General features: G+C 41.3%; 1 protein-coding gene across 1 annotated transcript in view; it reads right to left on the reverse strand.

The window, feature by feature from the left end:
* Nucleotides 1-19,675, reverse strand: part of LOC100655207 (glycerophosphodiester phosphodiesterase domain-containing protein 4) — a 73,691-nt gene that overhangs the window by 49,622 nt on the left and 4,394 nt on the right. Inside the window, exons 4-8 of the mRNA XM_064289517.1 lie at nucleotides 10,214-10,312; nucleotides 10,049-10,142; nucleotides 9,100-9,177; nucleotides 8,197-8,342; nucleotides 7,899-7,981 (exon numbers count right to left, since the gene is read on the reverse strand). Coding sequence (XP_064145587.1) covers nucleotides 7,899-7,981; nucleotides 8,197-8,342; nucleotides 9,100-9,177; nucleotides 10,049-10,142; nucleotides 10,214-10,312 — 500 coding nt within the window. The remainder of the gene's footprint in view (nucleotides 1-7,898; nucleotides 7,982-8,196; nucleotides 8,343-9,099; nucleotides 9,178-10,048; nucleotides 10,143-10,213; nucleotides 10,313-19,675) is intronic.

The following is a 19,675-nucleotide window of genomic DNA, read 5'->3' on the forward strand; positions in this document are numbered from 1 at the left end:
GGTAGTTCTATTTCTAACTGTTTAAGATAACGCCAGATGGATTTCCACAGTGGTTGTACCATTTTACAATCCCACCAGCAGTGTATGAGAGTTCCAGTCTCTCCGCAGCCTCTCCAACATTTATTATTTTGTGATTTTTGAATTAATGCCAGTCTAGTTGGTGTCAGATGGAATCTCATCGTAGTTTTAATTTGCATTTCTCTAATGACTAATGATCGAGAGCATTTTCTCATGTATCTGTTGGCTGCCTGAATATCTTCTTTAGTGAAATGTGTGTTCATATCCTTTGCCCACTTCTTGATTGGGTTGTTTGTCTTTTTGTGGTTGAGTTTTGACAGAATCATGTAGATTTTAGAGATCAGGCGCTGGTCTGAGATGTCATAGCTGAATATTCTTTCCCAGTCTGTAGGTGGTCTTTTTACTCTTTTGGTGAAGTCTTTAGATGAGCATAGGTGTTTGATTTTTAGGAGCTCCCAGTTATTGGGTTTCTCTTCATCATTTTTGGTAATGTTTTGTATTCTGTTTATGCCCTGTATTAGGGCTCCTAGGGTAGATCCTATTTTTTCTTCCAAGATTTTTATCGTTTTAGTCTTTATGTTTAGGTCTTTGATCCACTTGGAGTTAGTTTTTGTGCATGGTGTGAGGTATGGGTCCTGTTTCATTCTTTTGCAAATGGATATCCAGGTATGCCAGCACCATTTGTTAAAAAGACTATTATTTCCCCAATTGACTGACACTGGTCCTTTGTCAAATATCAGCTGCTCATACGTGGATGGATTTATATCTGGATTCTCAATTCTGTTCCATTGGTCTATGTGCCTGTTGTTGTACCAGTACCAGGCTGTTTTGACTACTGTAGCTATATAATAGGTTCTGAAATCAGGTAGGGTGAGGCCTCCCACTTTCTTCTTCTTTTTCAGTAATGTTTTGCTTATCCGGGGATTCTTTCCTTTCCATATGAAGTTAGTGATTTGTTTCTCTATTCCCTTAAAGTATGACATTGGTATTTGGATTGGAAGTGCGTTGTATGTATAAATGGCTTTTGGTAGAACAGACATTTTTACTATGTTGAGTCTTCCTATCCATGAGCAGGGTATGTTTTTCCATTTAAGCGTGTCCTTTTGAATTTCTTGTAGCAGAGTTTTATAGTTTTCTTTGTATAGGTCTTTTACTTCCTTGGTAAGATTTATTCCTAAGTATTTTATCTTCTTGGGGGCTACTGTGAATGGTATTGATTTGGTTATTTCCTCTTCGGTGTTCTTTTTGTTGGTGTAGAGGAATCCAAGTGATTTTTGTATGTTTATTTTATATCCTGAGACTCTTCCAAACTCTTCTATTAGTTTCAGTAGTTTTCTGGAGGATTTCTTAGGGTTTTCCATGTATACGATCATGTCATCTGCAAATAGTGATAGCTTTACTTCCTCCTTACCAATCTGAATACCCTTTATTTCTTTGTCTAGCCTAATTGCCCTGGCTAGGACTTCAAGTACGATGTTGAATAAGAGCGGTGATAAAGGGCATCCTTGTCTGGTTCCCGTTCTCAAGGGAAATGCTTTCAGGTTCTCTCCATTTAGAGTGATATTGGCTGTTGGCTTTGCATATATGCCCTTTATTATGTTGAGGAATTTTCCTTCAATTCCTATTTTGGTGAGAGTTTTTATCATAAATGGGTGTTGGACTTTGTCAAATGCCTTTTCTGCATCAATTGATAAGATCATGTGGTTTTTGTCTTTTGTTTTATTTATGTGATGGATTACATTAATGGTTTTTCTGATATTAAACCAGCCTTGCATACCTGGTATAAATCCCACTTGATCAGGGTGAATTATTTTTTTGATGTGTTGTTGGATTCTATTGGCTAGAATTTTATTAAGGATTTTTGCATCTATGTTCATGAGGGATATAGGTCTAAAATTTTCTTTTTTTGTAATGTCTTTACCTGGTTTTGGTATCAGGGAGATGGTGGCTTCATAGAATGAGTTGGGTAGTATTCCGTCTTTTTCTATACTTTGAAATACCTTCAATAGTAATGGTGTTAAGTCTTCTCTGAAGGTTTGGTAGAACTCTGCAGTGAAGCCATCTGGGCCAGGACTTTTTTTTGTTGGGAGTTTTTTGATTACCATTTCAATCTCTTTTTTTGTTATGGGTCTATTTAGTTGTTCTACTTCTGTATGTGTTAGTTTAGGTAAGTAGTGTTGTTCCAAGAATTTATCCATTTCTTCTAGGTTTTCAAATTTGTTAGAGTACAATTTTATGTAGTAATCTGATATGATTCTTTTGATTTCATTTGGTTCTGTTGTGATGTGGTCCTTCTCGTTTCTTATTCGGGTTATTTGTTTCCTTTCCTGTTTTTCTTTAGTCAGTCTAGCCAATGGTTTATCAATTTTGTTAATTTTTTCAAAGAACCAGCTTTTGGCTTTGTTAATTCTTTCAATTGTTTTTCTGTTCTCTAATTCATTTAGTTCAGCTCTAATTTTTATTATTTGTTTTCTTCGGGTGCCTGATGGATTCTTTTGTTGCTCACTTTCTATTTGCTCAAGTTGTCGGGACAGTTCTCTGATTTTGTCTCTTTCTTCTTTTTGTATGTGTGCATTTATCGATATAAATTGGCCTCTGAGCACTGCTTTTGCTGTGTCCCAGAGGTTTTGATAGGAAGTATTTTCATTCTCGTTGTTTTCTAAGAATTTCCTTATTCCCTCCTTGATGTCTTCTATAACCCAGTCTTTTTTCAGGAGGGTATTGTTCATTTTCCAAGTATTTGATTTCTTTTCCCTAGTTTTTCTGTTATTGATTTCTAGCTTCATTGCCTTATGGTCTGAGAAGATGCTTTGTAATATTTCGATGTTTTGGATTCTGCAAAGATTTGTTTTATGCCCTAATATGTGGTCTATTCTAGAGAATGTTCCATGTGCGCTAGAAAAAAAAGTATATTTTGCAGCAGTTGGGTGGAGAGTTCTGTATAAGTCAATGAGGTCAAGTTGGTTGATTGTTGTAAGTAGGTCTTCCGTGTCTCTATTGAGCTTCTTACTGGATGTCCTGTCCTTCTCCGAAAGTGGTGTGTTGAAGTCTCCTACTATATATGTGGAGGTGTCTATCTCACTTTTCAATTCTGTTAAAATTTGATTTATGTATCTTGCAGCCCTGTCATTAGGTGCGTAAATATTTAATATGGTTATGTCTTCCTGATCAATTGTCCCTTTTATCATTATATAGTGTCCTTCTTTATCCTTTGTGGTGGATTTAAGTCTAAAGTCTATTTTGTCAGAAATTAATATTGCTACTCCTCTTCTTTTTTGCTTATTGTTTGCTTGATATACTTTTTTCCATCCTTTGAGTTTTAGTTTGTTTGTGTCTCTAAGTCTAAGGTGTGTCTCTTGTAGGCAGCATATAGATGGATCGTGTTTTTTTATCCAGTCCGTGACTCTCTGTCTCTTTATTGGTGCATTTAGTCCATTTACATTCAGCGTAATTATAGATAAGTAAGTTTTTAGTGCTGTCATTTTGATGCCTTTTTATGTGTGTTGTTGGCCATTTCATTTTTCCACATGCTTTTTTGTGCTGAGACGTTTTTCTTAGTAGCTTGTGAGATCCTCATTTTCATAATGTTTAACTTTGTGTTTATTGAGTCGTTACGTTTTTCTTGGCTTTTTTCTTGAGTTATGGAATTGATATTCCTTTTTGTGGTTACCTTTTTATTTACCCCTATTTTTCTAAGTAAAACCCTAACTTGTATCCTTCTATTTCGCCTTGTATCACTCTCCATCTGGCAGTTCAATGCCTCCTATATTTAGTCCCTCTTTTTGATTATTTTGATCGTTTAGCTATTGATTTCCATGATTTCCTGTTGTGTGTATTATTTTGTTTATTTATTTATTTTTTAGAATTAGTCTTAATTTGTTTGTTTTTGTGCTTTCTCTGTTTGAGTTGCGTTGATATCAGGACGTTCTGTTTTGTGACCTTGTATTGTGCTGGTACCTGATATTATTGGTCATCAGGCCAAACAATCTCCTTTAGCATTTCTTGCAGTCTTGGTTTAGTTTTTGCAAATTCTCTAAACTTGTGTTTATCTGTAAATATCTTAATTTCTCCTTCATATTTCAGAGAGAGTTTTGCTGGATATATGATCCTTGGTTGGCAGTTTTTCTCGTTTAGTGCTCTGTATATGTCGTCCCATTCCCTTCTTGCCTGCATAGTTTCTGCTGAGTAGTCTGAACTTATTCTTATTGATTCTCCCTTGAAGGAAACCTTTCTTTTCTCCCTGGCTGCTTTTAAAATTTTCTGTTTGTCTTTGGTTTTGGCAAGTTTGATGATGATATGTCTTGGTGTTTTTCTTTTTGGATCAATCTTAAATGGGGTTCGATGAGCATCTTGGATAGATATCCTTTCTTCTTTCATGATGTCAGGGAAGTTTTGTGTCAGGAGTTCTTCAACTATTTTCTCTGTGTTTTCTGTCCCCCCTCCCTGTTCTGGGACTCCAATCACTCGCAAGTTATCCTTCTTGATAGAGTCCCACATGATTCTTAGGGTTTCTTCATTTTTTTTAATTCTTTTATCTGATTTTTTTCCAGCTATGTTGGTGTTGTTTCCCTGGTCCTCCAGAAGTCCCAGTCTACATTCTAATTGCTCGAGTCTGCTCCTCTGACTTTCTATTGCGTTGTCAAATTCTGTAATTTTATTGTTAATCTTTTGGATTTCTACATGCTGTCTCTCTATGGATTCTTGCAACTTGTTAATTTTTCCACTATGTTCTTGAATAATCTTTTTGAGTTCTTCAACAGTTTTATCAGTGTGTTCCTTGGCTTTTTCTGCATTTATCCTAATTTCATTCGTGATATCTTTAAGCATTTTGTAAATTAGTTTTTTATATTCTGTATCTGATAATTCCAGGATTGTATCTTCATTTGGGAAAGATTTTGATTCTTTTGTTTGGGGGGTTGGAGAAGCTGTCATGGTCTGTTTCTTTATGTGGTTTGATATGGACTGCTGTCTCCGAGCCATCACTGGGAAACTAGATTTTCCAAGTAGTCAGCTAAAAAAAAATGCAGTCAGATCCCTATCTGAATTCTCTCTCTGGCTCCGGGTATTCGGATGTTAATGGGCTCGCCTGGGGAGGGTGGGGGAGGGATCTGAGAGCTAGGAGTGTAGCACCACAGAATATAGAGCTGAACACCACGTTCACGCTCCGCCCCCGTTTGCCAAAATCCGGGCTGGACGGGTCCCTGGCTAGGACACTGCTTTCCTTGCTCGGAAACCAGTCCCTTCCTCCTGGGGACTTCCTCCGGTGCGCGGCACCGCTCGTGGGCACTGGGTGGGCGTTTCCCGCACGAACGGGTGGGCCCGCCCCCAGGGTCTATTCAGGGCAATAAAAATGGACTCCGTGCTCACGCCCCGCTCGTGCGCGCGCCCAAGCCCCAGCAGGACGGAACCCCGTCTGGGACGCTACTTTCTGCGCTTCGGGACCAATCAGTTCCTCCGCACGGCCAGGTGGGCCCGCCCCCTGGGTCAATTCAGGGCGATAAAAATGGACTCCGCGCTCACGCCCCGCCCGCGCGCGCCCAAGCCCCAGCAGGGTGGCACTCTGTCTGGGATGCTACTTTCTGCGCTTTGGGACCAATCAGTTCCTCCGCACGGCCAGGTGGGCCTGCCCCCTGGGTCAATTCAGGGCAATAAAAATGGACTCCGCGCTCACGGCCCGCTCGTGCGCGCGCCCAAGCCCCAGCAGGGCGGCACTTTGTCTGGGATGCTACTTTCTGCGCTTTGGGACCAATCAGTTCCTCCCGGGGACTTCTCCTTCCAGTGTGCCGCACCTCTCGCGCAAACTGGGAGGGCGTCACTCGCACGACCAGGTGTTCCCGCCCTCTGGGTCAATTCAGGGTAATAAAAATGGACCCCGCGCTCATGCCCCGCCCGCGCGCGCGCGCGTGCCCAGATCGCAGCGGAATGGCTCCCCGTCTGGGATGCTGCTTTCCCTGTTTTGAGACCAGACACCTCCGGGGATTTCTCCCTCTGGTGTGCCGTGCCACACGCGCGGACTGGGTGCGCGTCCTCCCGCACGAACGCGTGGGCCCCGCCCTGGGGTCACCCCAGGGAAACACAGCTGACCCCCCCCCGCGCGCGCCCCGTCGGCTTCTCGCCTAACTCCCGGCGGACAGCAGGGCACCCCAGCTGGGACGCTGTTCTCCCCCCTCTCAGATCAGTCACTGCCTCCCGGGTGTTTCTCCCTCCGGCTGCGCCCCTACGCCGCCCGCGCCAACCTGCTAGGCTTCCTCCCGGGATGGGTTCGGGGGGGAAGGGGTGGGCCCCCTTTCTGTGCCGTCTGCCCCCCTGGGCTCTGCCCCAGATCGAGCTCCGAAGGTCACCTGCCTGGTGCGCTGGCTCCTAGTTCTGAAAACAGTCGCTGTCTGCCCGTATTTGTTCGTCCTCCGTCTCTAAGTCTGTGCTTGTTGTTCAGAGTTCATAGATTGTTATGTATGTGATCGATTCCCTTGTTTTTCCGAGTCTTTGTTGCAAGAGGGATCCGCGGGAGCGTCCACCTAGTCCGCCATCTTGGCCCCCCTCCAGGGATGTCACTTTTGAGTAATATCAAGAACCCTGGTCTGAGGTCATGAAATCGAGTTCTAATTCTGGCTGTATCATGTACATTATAGCCATATGACCTGAGCAATACACTTTTCTTCTTGGGACCCAGGTTCAAACCATAGTTTCCTCTATCTGTGAAACAGAATGTTAATTTCTGTTCTGCTTGCCTCACACAATGGCCGTGAAGAGGCTTTATACATACCACATACACTACTATATCCACGCTAGAGATGGCCCCAGACTTCCCACTTCCTCAGCTGCCCAGCTTTGTCAATTTTACTGAGAAGCATGTCTTTTTATCCCTGCTCTTGCTCTGATCCAAGTCTTTCTTTGTCTCTCCTTGGACCGTTGCTACAGTCATTGTTACTCATCTCTCTGGCAATTCTTCCTTACAGCCTTTCAGATGAATCCTTCTAAAACACATCTCCAGTGTGGTCATCTCTTCTCTAAAACCCCCCATGGCTGCTCATTACACATTCCGGGCTCTGCATGGTCCAGCCTCAGGCAGGCCTATAGTCACATCTCTCCTCACGTAGCCCTCTCCAGACCACAGAGCATATCACTTTTGGCGTCCATAGAAGTTAGCTCACAGACCTACAAACTTACTATTTCTCACTTAAATGCCTTTGAATAAGCTGATGCCTCTGCCTGGAATGTCTCTTTTCCCCAACTCTGCTTGATAAAATACTATTTTTCCTTCAAATCCCAGCCCAATCATAACCTAGAGCACAGAGTATTTTTTAAAATCACACAATAGGAGGTAACCTTTTCCTCCACTGAGGTTCCATGGCACTTGCCTTATTCTTCTCTTGAAAGCGCTCACTACAAATGGTCTTATACTGCGGTTATTTGTAAATATGCCATGTTTCCTTCACTGGGTTGGGAACGTCTCTTAGATAGGACTATATCTTACTCGTTTGCATTTCCTCAGCACTCTGAAGAAAGCCTGCAATATAGTGGATGCCCAGTGAATGGTAGTTAAATAAAGTGCTGAGTTGTGGTACATAGTGCATGGTTTGCCATAGAGATAAATTTGAATTATGTGTGGGAAATACAGAGTGTGTGTATGATTTGTGCTGTGTGTGGAAGGATGTTTGCCTTTTATTCCATTTGTGCCTGAATTGAGAATGTAGGGGTACAGATGTGTGGTTTGTAAGGGGGATATGGTTCATATGTGTGGTATCTGCATATACACCATGAGTACAGGAGAAACTCTGCAGGGCTTCCCCCTCTACTCCTTGGGTCAGACTGGTCCTCTTCCATGGCACTGGCCTGATCTTCTCCTGCTCCCAACTCCATCCCTGATCCTACTTTCTTACCTTATACGTACGTCAGACTCTAGCCCATGGGCTCCATGTTCAACAGCTTTCTCAAAAGACATCATGGTATTCTCAGGCCCGAACTGTGAAAGAAGAGATAAAGGGACACTAAAAGAAATGGACTGGGAGTCAGGTGATCTGGGTTTGAGTCCAACCTCAACAATGAATTCCTTATTCTCATCATATCAAGCCAACCCCTTTCCTCTCCAGGGGCTCCTATGGTTCTGAGATCCCTTTCTCTCACCCATACACTCCATGCACTCCTGTACTTACCCTTGTTCACCACAGTCAGACCTACCATGGGGGCACCTCTATGTCCAAAGAAGGTCGGCTTGGGCCCTAAATTCTCCTTATCTTGGATGCAGGGAGAATGAATCCCCAGTGGCATCATGTAGAGAAACAAAAGGACAATAACAAAAGGCAGTCCAACAACTATTTGTAGAGCTGGAAAAGTTGGAAGAAAGGGGAAGAGAGAAAAGAAGAAAAGGGAGATGAAGACCCATTCCAAGCAACTGACTATCCCAAAGCAGCAGTCTGAGTAAATATCCAGCCCATTGGTTTCACTGACTCTGTGGATTGGCTGATTTACTCTACTTCTGTCACATCCCCACCTACTTTCAGTGATTTGCATGTGAAAGTACAAGACTGTCCAAATATATGGCATTATGCTTAAGGCAGCATTACTGGAACTGGAAACTGACAGGGGAATGAATTGTGCAGGGGGTACAAAGGGAAGGAAGCAGAGGGAATGTTAAGGATTAGCTTCTCAGGAGGAGAGGCTTGGCTGATTTTGAGAAAGCCCTAAAGCCTGTAAAGATCAACCTAACATGTCCCTATATTTGAGGCAGTGCGGTATAATGGACGGGTACTAGCTGACAGAAACTTCAAAGCCAGGCTCTGCCACTTTCTAATTGTTGCTTAACCTCTCTGGGTCTTCATTTTCTCCTATAAAATGGGGGCTATTCTGCCACTAACATCTACCTCACAGAGTTGTTATAACTTTGTTGACTCAAAACAGGCGCTCAATAAATATTAGGTACTTGCTTTTCTCTCTCGCTGTCCCTCTTGTACACATACACACCCTGTCCACAGCCCATTATCACTGGTCATTCCCCAACACTTAATGTTTTAGACTTCTGAAGATATTTGAAGTCACCACAAATGCTTCATTGACTTTCAAATCTAGGTCTCCAGCTCTAACCTTTCAACCTTGTGAGTATATGACATCTCTTGGTTTTTTCTCTCTCATAATATGGCATCATGCATCTTCTGTATCTAGCTAAAATTTAGGAAGTAAAAAAAAAAAAAAGCATTCATTACTGTCACCTTTAAGTTCTTACCCCAGAAACATTTTCTAAAATTCATCCTGCACAGACATACATACAAACATACATATGTACAATGGCATCACTATCAATTCAGTCTTTCTCTTGCCTGTATCCTTCCACAAATCAGGAAACAAATACCCTATACTAAACCAATGGTAAACAGGGAGGCTTAGAGAAAAGGTTCTATTGGTTCCTCAGGAGGGGTAACCCACTGCCATCTAGTAGTAAGAGATAACTCTATTCTCAAAACAATTAAGTGTACAGCTGATTCTCTTTTGTTTCCATTATATCAGGGCAAAGATTGAGAGAAAACCAGTGACAGAACTAAAAGTCTTTACTCCTGCTGTGAGTCCCCAGGTGTGACACACAGGGATTCACAGGGGCCTGCTTTGAGTTTCTGGGAGGTAACCAGGGACCTATGGGTCTCATAAAAATTCATTAAAACTAGTAATATTTTCTAAACCAAACTGAAAGTACTGTGACTCTTATCAGTACTCTGGTCAAATAAAATTAAAATGGTCCCACTGCCCCCACCCCACCATTCCCGGACAGTCAATGTGTAACAACATACAAAATAATCTTATTTTTCTAGAAGAAGAATCCCTCTTTAGAAGACCTATTTGGTCAGGGAAATAAATACTATGACACAGGCCATTTACAGCAGGGAGTGAGAACACAAGGAACACGCCTGAGTAATGAGCTAAACTACTTTCAAAGAGCCATAGGGTTGGCTAGCTACCAAGGCTCTGTTTCACTGAGTGCAGTATATCAGCTAAAGCCAGAGCTGAATGGGTCAGGCAAGGGTCTGCCAAAATGACATACCTTCTCCTTCCAACTGGACCAAGTAGTAGGACACAGGCCATGAAAGGATAATCATCAAAGTTATGCAGGCCAGATGCCAGTAGGGAGCAAAGATCTGGGAGAAAGCCAGAAATCAGGCTGGATACACCTGGACAGACAGTGCTAGAACTGCAGGATGATGCTTACCTTCAGAGAGAGCCCAAGTATCAGCCACTTGTCTCTCCATAATTTGCATAAAACCCACAACAAAGTGATGGCTAGTGCAGTCACTAGCAGAATCAGGATCTGAGGAAACAGAAAGGATCTCCTAACTGCCAGGCACTAAGGCAGAACCAGAACTGACCTTGGGGATTGTATGTGTGTTCCCAACAACAGCAGAGTCCTCATTCCTCATTCTTTTAATTTAACCTTCCTGCAAACCCTCAATATTGGATGGATCCAATCATTCACCTTCTCTGCTCCTAAGTCTGTTGTATGGCATGGCTAGAAAATATTACACAGCCATATGGTGTGATGACATTACTAATTTATCATTTCCAGCCTCAACCGGACCCTCAACCTGGATTGGCGTCCCTCTTTCATTCTCAACAATGGCCGTAGCAAACATTCACTTCTATATACGACTCGATATAATTATAACCAAATAATATTTTGTAATTACCTCTTTAATGTATGTTTTCTCCAAAAGACTGTAAGGTTCATGAAGTCAGGGATAATATTTGTATTATTACTACATCCTCAGTGTCTCGCACTGTCTGACATATAGTAAGCATCCAATAAATATTTGTTGAATAGATGAAAAAAGCTGCCAAATCAGACTCATAAATCACAGATCTTACCCAACGCCAAAGTTTGCGAATGACTTAAAGGATACACACAATCATAAGGTATAGGCGAAGCATTTCCCCTTGGAGAAATCTGATCCTGTCAAGAAAGTTCTTTCCTCTCCTGCATTAGGATACATTCTGGTTTGGGACTAGAAATGTAAGGTGTGTTCTGAGCAACATATGCAGAAACACTGCCTCACAGAAGGGGCCACTTTGGTTACAGAACATCCCTACTTCATATACCATTAATGATATAACTCCACCCAGCCACGTCCCCTAGCCTATAAATCTATAAATTCCAGGTTTATTTAGATTGACAATAAGCAACCTAGTTATACTAGGTATATCCTGTTAAAAAATTTCATAGATATGGACTATACAGTACCTTTTGGCTAACAAATACCTTTAGTGTGTTTACCAGGATATCTGGTTATTAGCAGGTTCACAGGGAGTTTTGATTTAGGTCATTCATTCCACCCTGGACATCTCTAGGTAGAAGGGAAATAGGCTATACGTCTGTCACTAATCTCTTCCTTGTTGGGTTTATCATGAGTGCATTAAGACTGAAATTCCAAGTGCTACAGAATTTGTCTTCTGAACAGAAACAGTCTCTGCCCCAAGTCTAGTAAGCCTGGCCCTTCCTTGCTTGAAGGTCCAACTGAGGTAGTTACCTTCCAAGGGGATGCCAACTGTTCTCATACCCCACCTCCATCATCTCTCATTGCTGTCAGACTTAAAACTGCAATTAGATCCCAGAATGCCTCAGGAGATTAAGGCTTACAAAAGAATAGCAAGATTTTGCTCATTTACATTGGCAAAAATCCTGTAGCATATATGCAGGATGCTAGACCAGGAGAAAAGAACATTAGATCAGGCTAAATTTATTGATAAAGTTCCATTTGCCAGAGATTCTGGATTCAATATATCAGGATCCAAGTGTTAAACAGCTTTGGGTCGTTCTAACTGTCTGCAATCTTGGTTCTATAGTGGCCTATGCCTAATGAAATTGGGATGATAGCAATGTCTTGGTATGGAAGAAAAAATCCAAAGATTTAGGGAGAAAAAGATGTTGGAATGCTATCACGTATGATCAGCTCACCTACCCCCTATCATGGTCTCTGGGAGGTCTCAGAAGACCCTGAAAAATACACCGTGGCCGTCTACTCAATTCTGACTCATAGTGCCCTATAGGACAGAGTAGAACTGCCCCATAGGGTTTCCAAGGAGCTGCTGGTAGATTCGAATTGCTGACCTTTTGTTTAGCAGCTGGGCTCTCAACCACCATGCCACCAGGACTCCATGAAAGTGCCAGTATACTTAAAAAGCACTGTTATGGCTATCCTCCAGGCCTGAATAAAGGTGAGAGATGCTGGGCTCCCTGATTTCCAAGGGGATGATGAGATCCAGCTGTAGTCAAAGCCAAGCAGCAGAACTGCCAGGAGAAGGTGAGCATGGTTTCTATAAGAGGCACAAGCCCGGAATGGTAATAAGAATAGTTTAACAGAAATAAATCCAGGGCTTCAACTGGTTCATTTTGGTTCGAAACCCTGCTGAGAATCTGCATTTTTTTTTTAATTAACTTTTATTAAGCTTCAAGTGAACGTTTACAAATCCAATCAGTCTGTCACATATAAGTTTACATACATCTCACTCCCTACTCCCACTTGCTCTCCCCTTCTTGAGTCAGCCCTTTCAGTCTCTCCTTTCGTGACAATTTTGCCGGCTTCCCTCTCTCTCTATCCTCCCATCCCCCCTCCAGACAAGAGTTGCCAACACAATCTCAAGTATCCACCTGATATAATTAGCTCACTCTTCATCAGCGTCTCTCTCCCACCTGCTGACCAGTCCCTTTCATGTCTGATGAGTTTCTTCGGGGATGGTTCCTGTCCTGTGCCAACAGAAGGTCTGGGGACCATGGCCGCCGGGATTCCTCTAGTCTCAGTCAGACCATTAAGTATGGTCTTTTTATGAGAATTTGGGGTCTGCATCCCACTGATCTCCTGCTCCCTCAGGGGTCCTCTGCTGTGCTCCCTGTCAGGGCGGTCATCTATTGTGGCTGGGCACCATCTAGTTCTTCTGGTCTCAGGATGATGTAGGTCTCTGGTTCATGTGGCCCTTTCTGTCTCTTGGGCTCTTAGTTGTCGTGTGACCTTGGTGTTCTTCATTTTCCTTTGCTCCAGGTGGGTTGAGACCAATTGATGCATCTTAGATGGCCGCTTGTTAGCATTTAAGACCCCAGACGCCACATTTCAAAGTGGGATGCAGAATGATTTCATAATAGAATTATTTTGCCAATTGACTTAGAAGTCCCTGCAAACCATGTTCCCCAGACCCCCGCCCTTGCTCTGCTGACCTTTGAAGCATTCATTTTATCCCGGAAACTTCTTTGCTTTTGGTCTAGTCCAATTGAGCTAACCTTCCAAGTATTGAGTGTTGTCTTTCCGTTCACCTAAAGCAGTTCTTATCTACTGATAAATCAATAAAAAACCCTCTCCCACCCTCCCTCCCTCCCCCCCTCGTAACCACAAAAGTATGTGTTCTTCTCAGGTTTACTATTTCTCAAGATCTTATAATAGTGGTCTTATACAATATTTGTCCTTTTGCATCTGACTAATTTCGCTCAGCATAATGCCTTCCAGGTTCCTCCATGTTATGAAATGTTTCACAGATTCGTCACTGTTCTTTATCGATGCGTAGTATTCCATTGTGTGAATGTACCACAATTTATTTACCCATTCATCCATTGATGGACTCCTTGGTTGCTTCCAACTTTTTGCTATTGTAAACAGAGCTGCAATAAACATGGGTGTGCATATATCTGTTCGTGTGAAGGCTCTTGTATCTCTAGGGTATATTCCGAGGAGTGGGATTTCTGGGTTGTATGGTAGTTCTATTTCTAACTGTTTAAGATAACGCCAGATAGATTTCCAAAGTGGTTGTACCATTTTACATTCCCACCAGCAGTGTATAAGAGTTCCAATCTCTCCGCAGCCTCTCCCACATTTATTATTTTGTGTTTTTTGGATTAATGCCAGCCTTGCTGGTGTGAGATGGAATCTCATCGTAGTTTTAATTTGCATTTCTCTAATGGCTAATGATCGAGAGCATTTTCTCATGTATCTGTTGGCTGCCTGAATATCTTCTTTAGTGAAATGTGTGTTCATATCCTTTGCCCACTTTTTGATTGGGTTGTTTGTCTTTTTGTGGTTGAGTTTTGACAGAATCATGTAGATTTTAGAGATCAGGCGCTGGTCGGAGATGTCATAGCTGAAAATTCTTTCCCAGTCTGTACGTGGTCTTTTTACTCTTTTGGTGAAGTCTTTAGATGAGCATAGGTGTTTGATTTTTAGGAGCTCCCAGTTATCGGGTTTCTCTTTGTCATTTTTGGTAATGTTTTGTATTCTGTTTATGCCTTGTATTAGGGCTCCTAGGGTTGTCCCAATTTTTTCTTCCATGATCTTTATCGTTTTAGTCTTTATGTTTAGGTCTTTGATCCACTTGGAGTTAGTTTTTGTGCATGGTGTAAGGTATGGGTCCTGTTTCATTTTTTTGCAAATGGATATCCAATTATGCCAGCACCATTTGTTAAAAAGACTATCTTTTCCCCAATTAATTGACACTGGTCCTTTGTCAAATATCAGCTACTCATACGTGGATGGATCTATGTCTGGGTTCTCAATTCTGTTCCATTGGTCTATGTGCCTGTTGTTGTACCAGTACCAGGCTGTTTTGACTACTGTGGCTGTATAATAGGTTCTGAAGTCAGGTAGAGTGAGGCCTCCCACTTTCTTCTTCTTTTTCAGTAGTGCTTTGCTTATCCGGGGCTTCTTTCCCTTCCATATGAAATTGGTGATTTGTTTCTCTATCACATTAAAATATGACATTGGAATTTGGATCGGAAGTGCATTGTATGTATAGATGGCTTTTGGTAGAATAGACATTTTTACTATGTTAAGTCTTCCTATCCATGAGCAGGGTATGTTTTTCCACTTAAGTATGTTCTTTTGAATTTCTTGTAGTAGAGCTTTGTAGTTTTCTTTGTATAGGTCTTTTACATCCTTGGTAAGATTTATTCCTAAGTATCTTATCTTCTTGGGGGCTACTGTGAATGGTATTGATTTGGTTATTTCCTCTTCGGTGTTCTTTTTGTTGATGTAGAGGAATCCAAGTGATTTTTGTATGTTTATTTTATAACCTGAGACTCTGCCAAACTCTTCTATTAGTTTCAGTAGTTTTCTGGAGGATTCCTTAGGGTTTTCTGTGTATATAATCATGTCATCTGCAAATAGTGATAACTTTACTTCTTCCTTGCCAATCCGGATACCTTTTATTTCTTTGTCTAGCCTAATTGCCCTGGCTAGGACTTCCAGCACGATGTTGAATAAGAGTGGTGATAAAGGGCATCCTTGTCTGGTTCCCGTTCTTAAGGGAAATGCTTTCAGGTTCTCTCCATTTAGAGTGATATTGGCTGTTGGGTTTGCATAGATGCCCTTTATTATGTTGAGGAATTTTCCTTCAATTCCTATTTGGGTAAGAGTTTTTATCATAAATGGGTGTTGGACTTTGTCAAATGCCTTTTCTGCATCAATTCATAAGATCATGTGGTTTTTGTCTTTTGTTTTATTTATGTGATGGATTACATTAATGGTTTTTCTGATATTAAACCAGCCTTGCATACCTGGTATAAATCCCACTTGATCAGGGTGAATTATTTTTTTGATGTGTTGTTGGATTCCATTGGCTAGAATTTTGTTGAGGATTTTTGCATCTATGTTCATGAGGGATATAGGTCTATAATTTTCTTTTTTTGTAATGTCTTTACCTGGTTTTGGTATCAGGGAGATGGTGGCTTCATAGAATGAGTTTGGTAGTATTCTGTCATTTTCTATGCTTTGGAATACCTTCAGAAGTAGTGGTGTTAACTCTTCTCTGAAAGTTTGGTAGAACTCTGCAGTGAAGCCGTCCGGGCCAGGGCTTTTTTTTGTTGGGAGTTTTTTGGTTACCGTTTCAATCTCTTTTTTTGTTATGGGTCTATTTAGTTGTTCTACTTCTGAATGTGTTAGTTCAGGTAGGTAATGTTTTTCCAGGAATTCATCCATTTCTTCTAGGTTTTCAAATTTGTTAGAGTACAATTTTTCATAATAATCTGAAATGATTCTTTTAATTTCATTTGGTTCTGTTGTGATGTGGTCCTTCTCATTTCTTATTTGGGTTATTTGTTTCCTTTCCTGTATTTCTTTAGTCAGTCTAGCCAATGGTTTATCAATTTTGTTAATTTTTTCAAAGAACCAGCTTTTGGCTCTGTTAATTCTTTCAATTGTTTTTCTGTTCTCTAATTCACTTAGTTCAGCTCTAATTTTTATTATTTGTTTTCTTCTGGTGCCTGATGGATTCTTTTGTTGCTCAGTTTCTATTTGTTCAAGTTGTAGGGACAGTTCTCTGATTTTGGCTCTTTCTTCTTTTTGTATGTGTGCATTTATCGATATAAATTGGCCTCTGAGCACTGCTTTTGCTGTGTCCCATAGGTTTTGATAGGAAGTATTTTCATTCTCGTTGCTTTCTATGAATTTCCTTATTCCCTCCTTGATGTCTTCTATAACCCAGTCTTTTTCAGGAAGGTATTGCTCATTTTCCAAGTATTTGATTTCTTTTCCCTAGTTTTTCTGTTATTGATTTCTAGTTTTATTGCCTTGTGGTCTGAGAAGATGCTTTGTAATATTTCGATGTTTTGGACTCTGCAAAGGTTTGTTTTATGACCTAATATGTGGTCTATTCTAGAGAATGTTCCATGTGCGCTAGAAAAAAAAGTATACTTTGCAGCAGTTGGGTGGAGAGTTCTGAATAAGTCAATGAGGTCAAGTTGGTTAATTGTTGTAATTAGATCTTCCGTGTCTCTGTTGAGCTTCTTACTAGATGTCCTGTCCTTCTCCGAAAGTGGTGTGTTGAAGTCTCCTACTATAATTGTGGAGATATCTATCTCACTTTTCAATTCTGTTAAAATTTGATATATGTATCTTGCAGCCCTGTCATTGGGTGCATAAATATTTAATATGGTTATGTCTTCCTGATCAATTGTCCCTTTTATCATTATATAGTGTCCTTCTTTATCCTTTGTGGTGGATTTAAGTCTAAAGTCTATTTTGTCAGAAATTAATATTGCTACTCCTCTTCTTTTTTGCTTATTGTTTGCTTGATATATTTTTTTCCATCCTTTGAGTTTTAGTTTGTTTGTGTCTCTAAGTCTAAGGTGTGTCTCTTGTAGGCAGCATATAGATGGATCGTGTTTCTTTATCCAGTCTGTGACTCTCTGTCTCTTTATTGGTGCATTTAGTCCATTTACATTCAGCGTAATTATAGATAAATAAGTTTTTAGTGCTGTCATTTTGATGCCTTTTTATGTGTGTTGTTGACAATTTCATTTTTCCACATACTTTTTTGTGCTGAGGCATTTTTCTTAGTAAATTGTGAGATCCTCATTTTCATAGTGTTTGACTTTATGTTAGTTGAGTCGTTACGTTTTTCTTGGCTTTTATCTTGAGTTATAGAGTTGTTATACCTTTTTGTGGTTACCTTATTATTTACCCCTATTTTTCTAAGTAAAAACTTAACTTGTATGGTTCTATATCGCCTTGTATCACTCTCTGTATGGCAGTTCAATGCCTCCTGTATTTAGTCCCTCTTTTTGATTATTGTGATCTTTTACCTATTGACTTCCATGATTCCCTGTTATGTGTATTTTTTTTTTAATTAATCTTAATTTGTTTGTTTTTGTGATTTCCCTATTTGAGTTGATATCAGGACGTTCTGTTTTGTGACCTTGTGTTGTGCTGGTATCTGATATTATTGGTTCTCTGACCAAACAATATCCTTTAGTAAATTTCTTGTAGCTTTGGTTTGGTTTTTGCAAATTCTCTAAACTTGTGTTTATCTGAAAATATCTTAATTTCACCTTCATATTTCAGAGAGAGTTTTGCTGGATATATGATCCTTGGCTGGCAGTTTTTCTCCTTCAGTGTTCTGTATATGTCATCCCATTCCCTTCTTGCCTGCATGGTTTCTGCTGAGTAGTCTGAACTTATTCTTATTGATTCTCCCTTGAAGGAAACCTTTCTTTTCTCCCTGGCTGCTTTTAAAATTTTCTGTTTATCTTTGGTTTTGGTGAGTTTGATGATAATATGTCTTGGAGTTTTTCTTTTTGGATCAATCTTAAATGGGGTTCGATGAGCATCTTGGATAGATATCCTTTCGTCTTTCATGATGTCAGGGAAGTTTTCTGTCAGGAGTTCTTCAACTATTTTCTCTGTGTTTTCTATCCCCCCTCCCTGTTCTGGGACTCCAATCACCCGCAGGTTATCCTTCTTGATAGAGTCCCACATGATTCTTAGGGTTTCTTCATTTTTTTTAATTCTTTTATCTGATTTTTTTTCAGCTATGTTGGTGTTGATTCCCTGGTCCTGCAGATTTCCCACTCTGCATTCTAATTGCCCGAGTCTGCTCCTCTGACTTCCTATTGCATTGTCTAATTCTGTAATTTTATTGTTAATCTTTTGGATTTCTACATGCTGTCTCTCTATGGATTCTTGCAACTTATTAATTTTTCCACTATGTTCTTGAATAATCTTTTTGAGTTCTTCAACAGTTTTATCAGTGTGTTCCTTGGCTTTTTCTGCAGTTTGCCTTATTTCATTTGTGATGTCTTTAAGCATTCTGTAAATTAGTTTTTTATATTCTGTATCTGATAATTCCAGGATTGTATCTTCATTTGGGAAAGATTTTGATTCTTTTGTTTGGGGGGTTGGAGAAGCTGTCATGGTCTGCTTCTTTAAGTGGTTTGATATGGATTGTTGTGTCCGAGCCATCACTGGGAAACTAGTTTTTCCAGAAAATCCACTAAAAAAAAAATGCAGTCAAATCCCTATCAGAGTTCTCCCTCTGGCTCAGGCTATTCGGATGTTAATGAAGCCGCCTGGGGAGGGTGGGGGAGGGAACAGAGAGATAGGAGAGTAGCACCTCAGAATATAGCCAGAGTTGCTTGTCTTGCTTGAAATGACTATTATATCTGAGATTCCCATGGGGCGCGTCGCCTATGTGTGCTGGCTGTGTGGAGATTGCCCCCGGGGGGTCTGGCCCGCTGGAGTCACGGTCAGATCCTCCGCTTCCAGCCCCACGCCCAGTATCAAGGCTCCCCTGCTGGGACGGTGCACTCTCGACTCCAAAATCAGTTGCTGCCTCCCGGGGACTTCTCGTCCCTCCAGCCGCGTTGCCGTGCCGCCCCCGCGAACTGGTTGGGTCCCCTCCCGGGGTTAGTTCAGGTGGGTGGAGCAGCTCCCCGTGCTTGTGCCATGACCGAGTGTTCCGGCTGGGACGCTGTTCTCCCAGCTCCAATACCAGTCGCTGCCTCCCGGGGACTTCTCCTACTGGCTGTGTCCCACGCCGCCCACGGAACTGGCTGGTCGCCCTCCCGGGGTTAGTTCAGGGGGGTGGAGCAGCTCTCTGTGCTTGTGCTGTACCTGACTGGTACGCTGGCTTCAGGTTCTGAAAACAATCGCTGCTTCCCCGTATTAGTTCGTTCTCCGTCTCTAAATCTGTGTTTGTTGTTCAGGGTTCGTAGATTGTTATGTATGTGATCGATTCACTTGTTTTTCCGTGTCTTTGTTGTAAGAGGGATCCGAGGTAGCGTCTGCCTAGTCCGCCATCTTGGCTCCGCCGAGAATCTGCATTTTTAACAAGTTCTCAGACAACGCTAATACTGCTGGTTAGGGATCAATTCTGCGAACCACTAGTAGAGCAGTGGTTTGAAAGTTTATTATACATAAGAATC

This window comes from Loxodonta africana, chromosome 7, assembly GCF_030014295.1.
Source record: "Loxodonta africana isolate mLoxAfr1 chromosome 7, mLoxAfr1.hap2, whole genome shotgun sequence".
Lineage (NCBI taxonomy): Eukaryota > Metazoa > Chordata > Mammalia > Proboscidea > Elephantidae > Loxodonta > Loxodonta africana.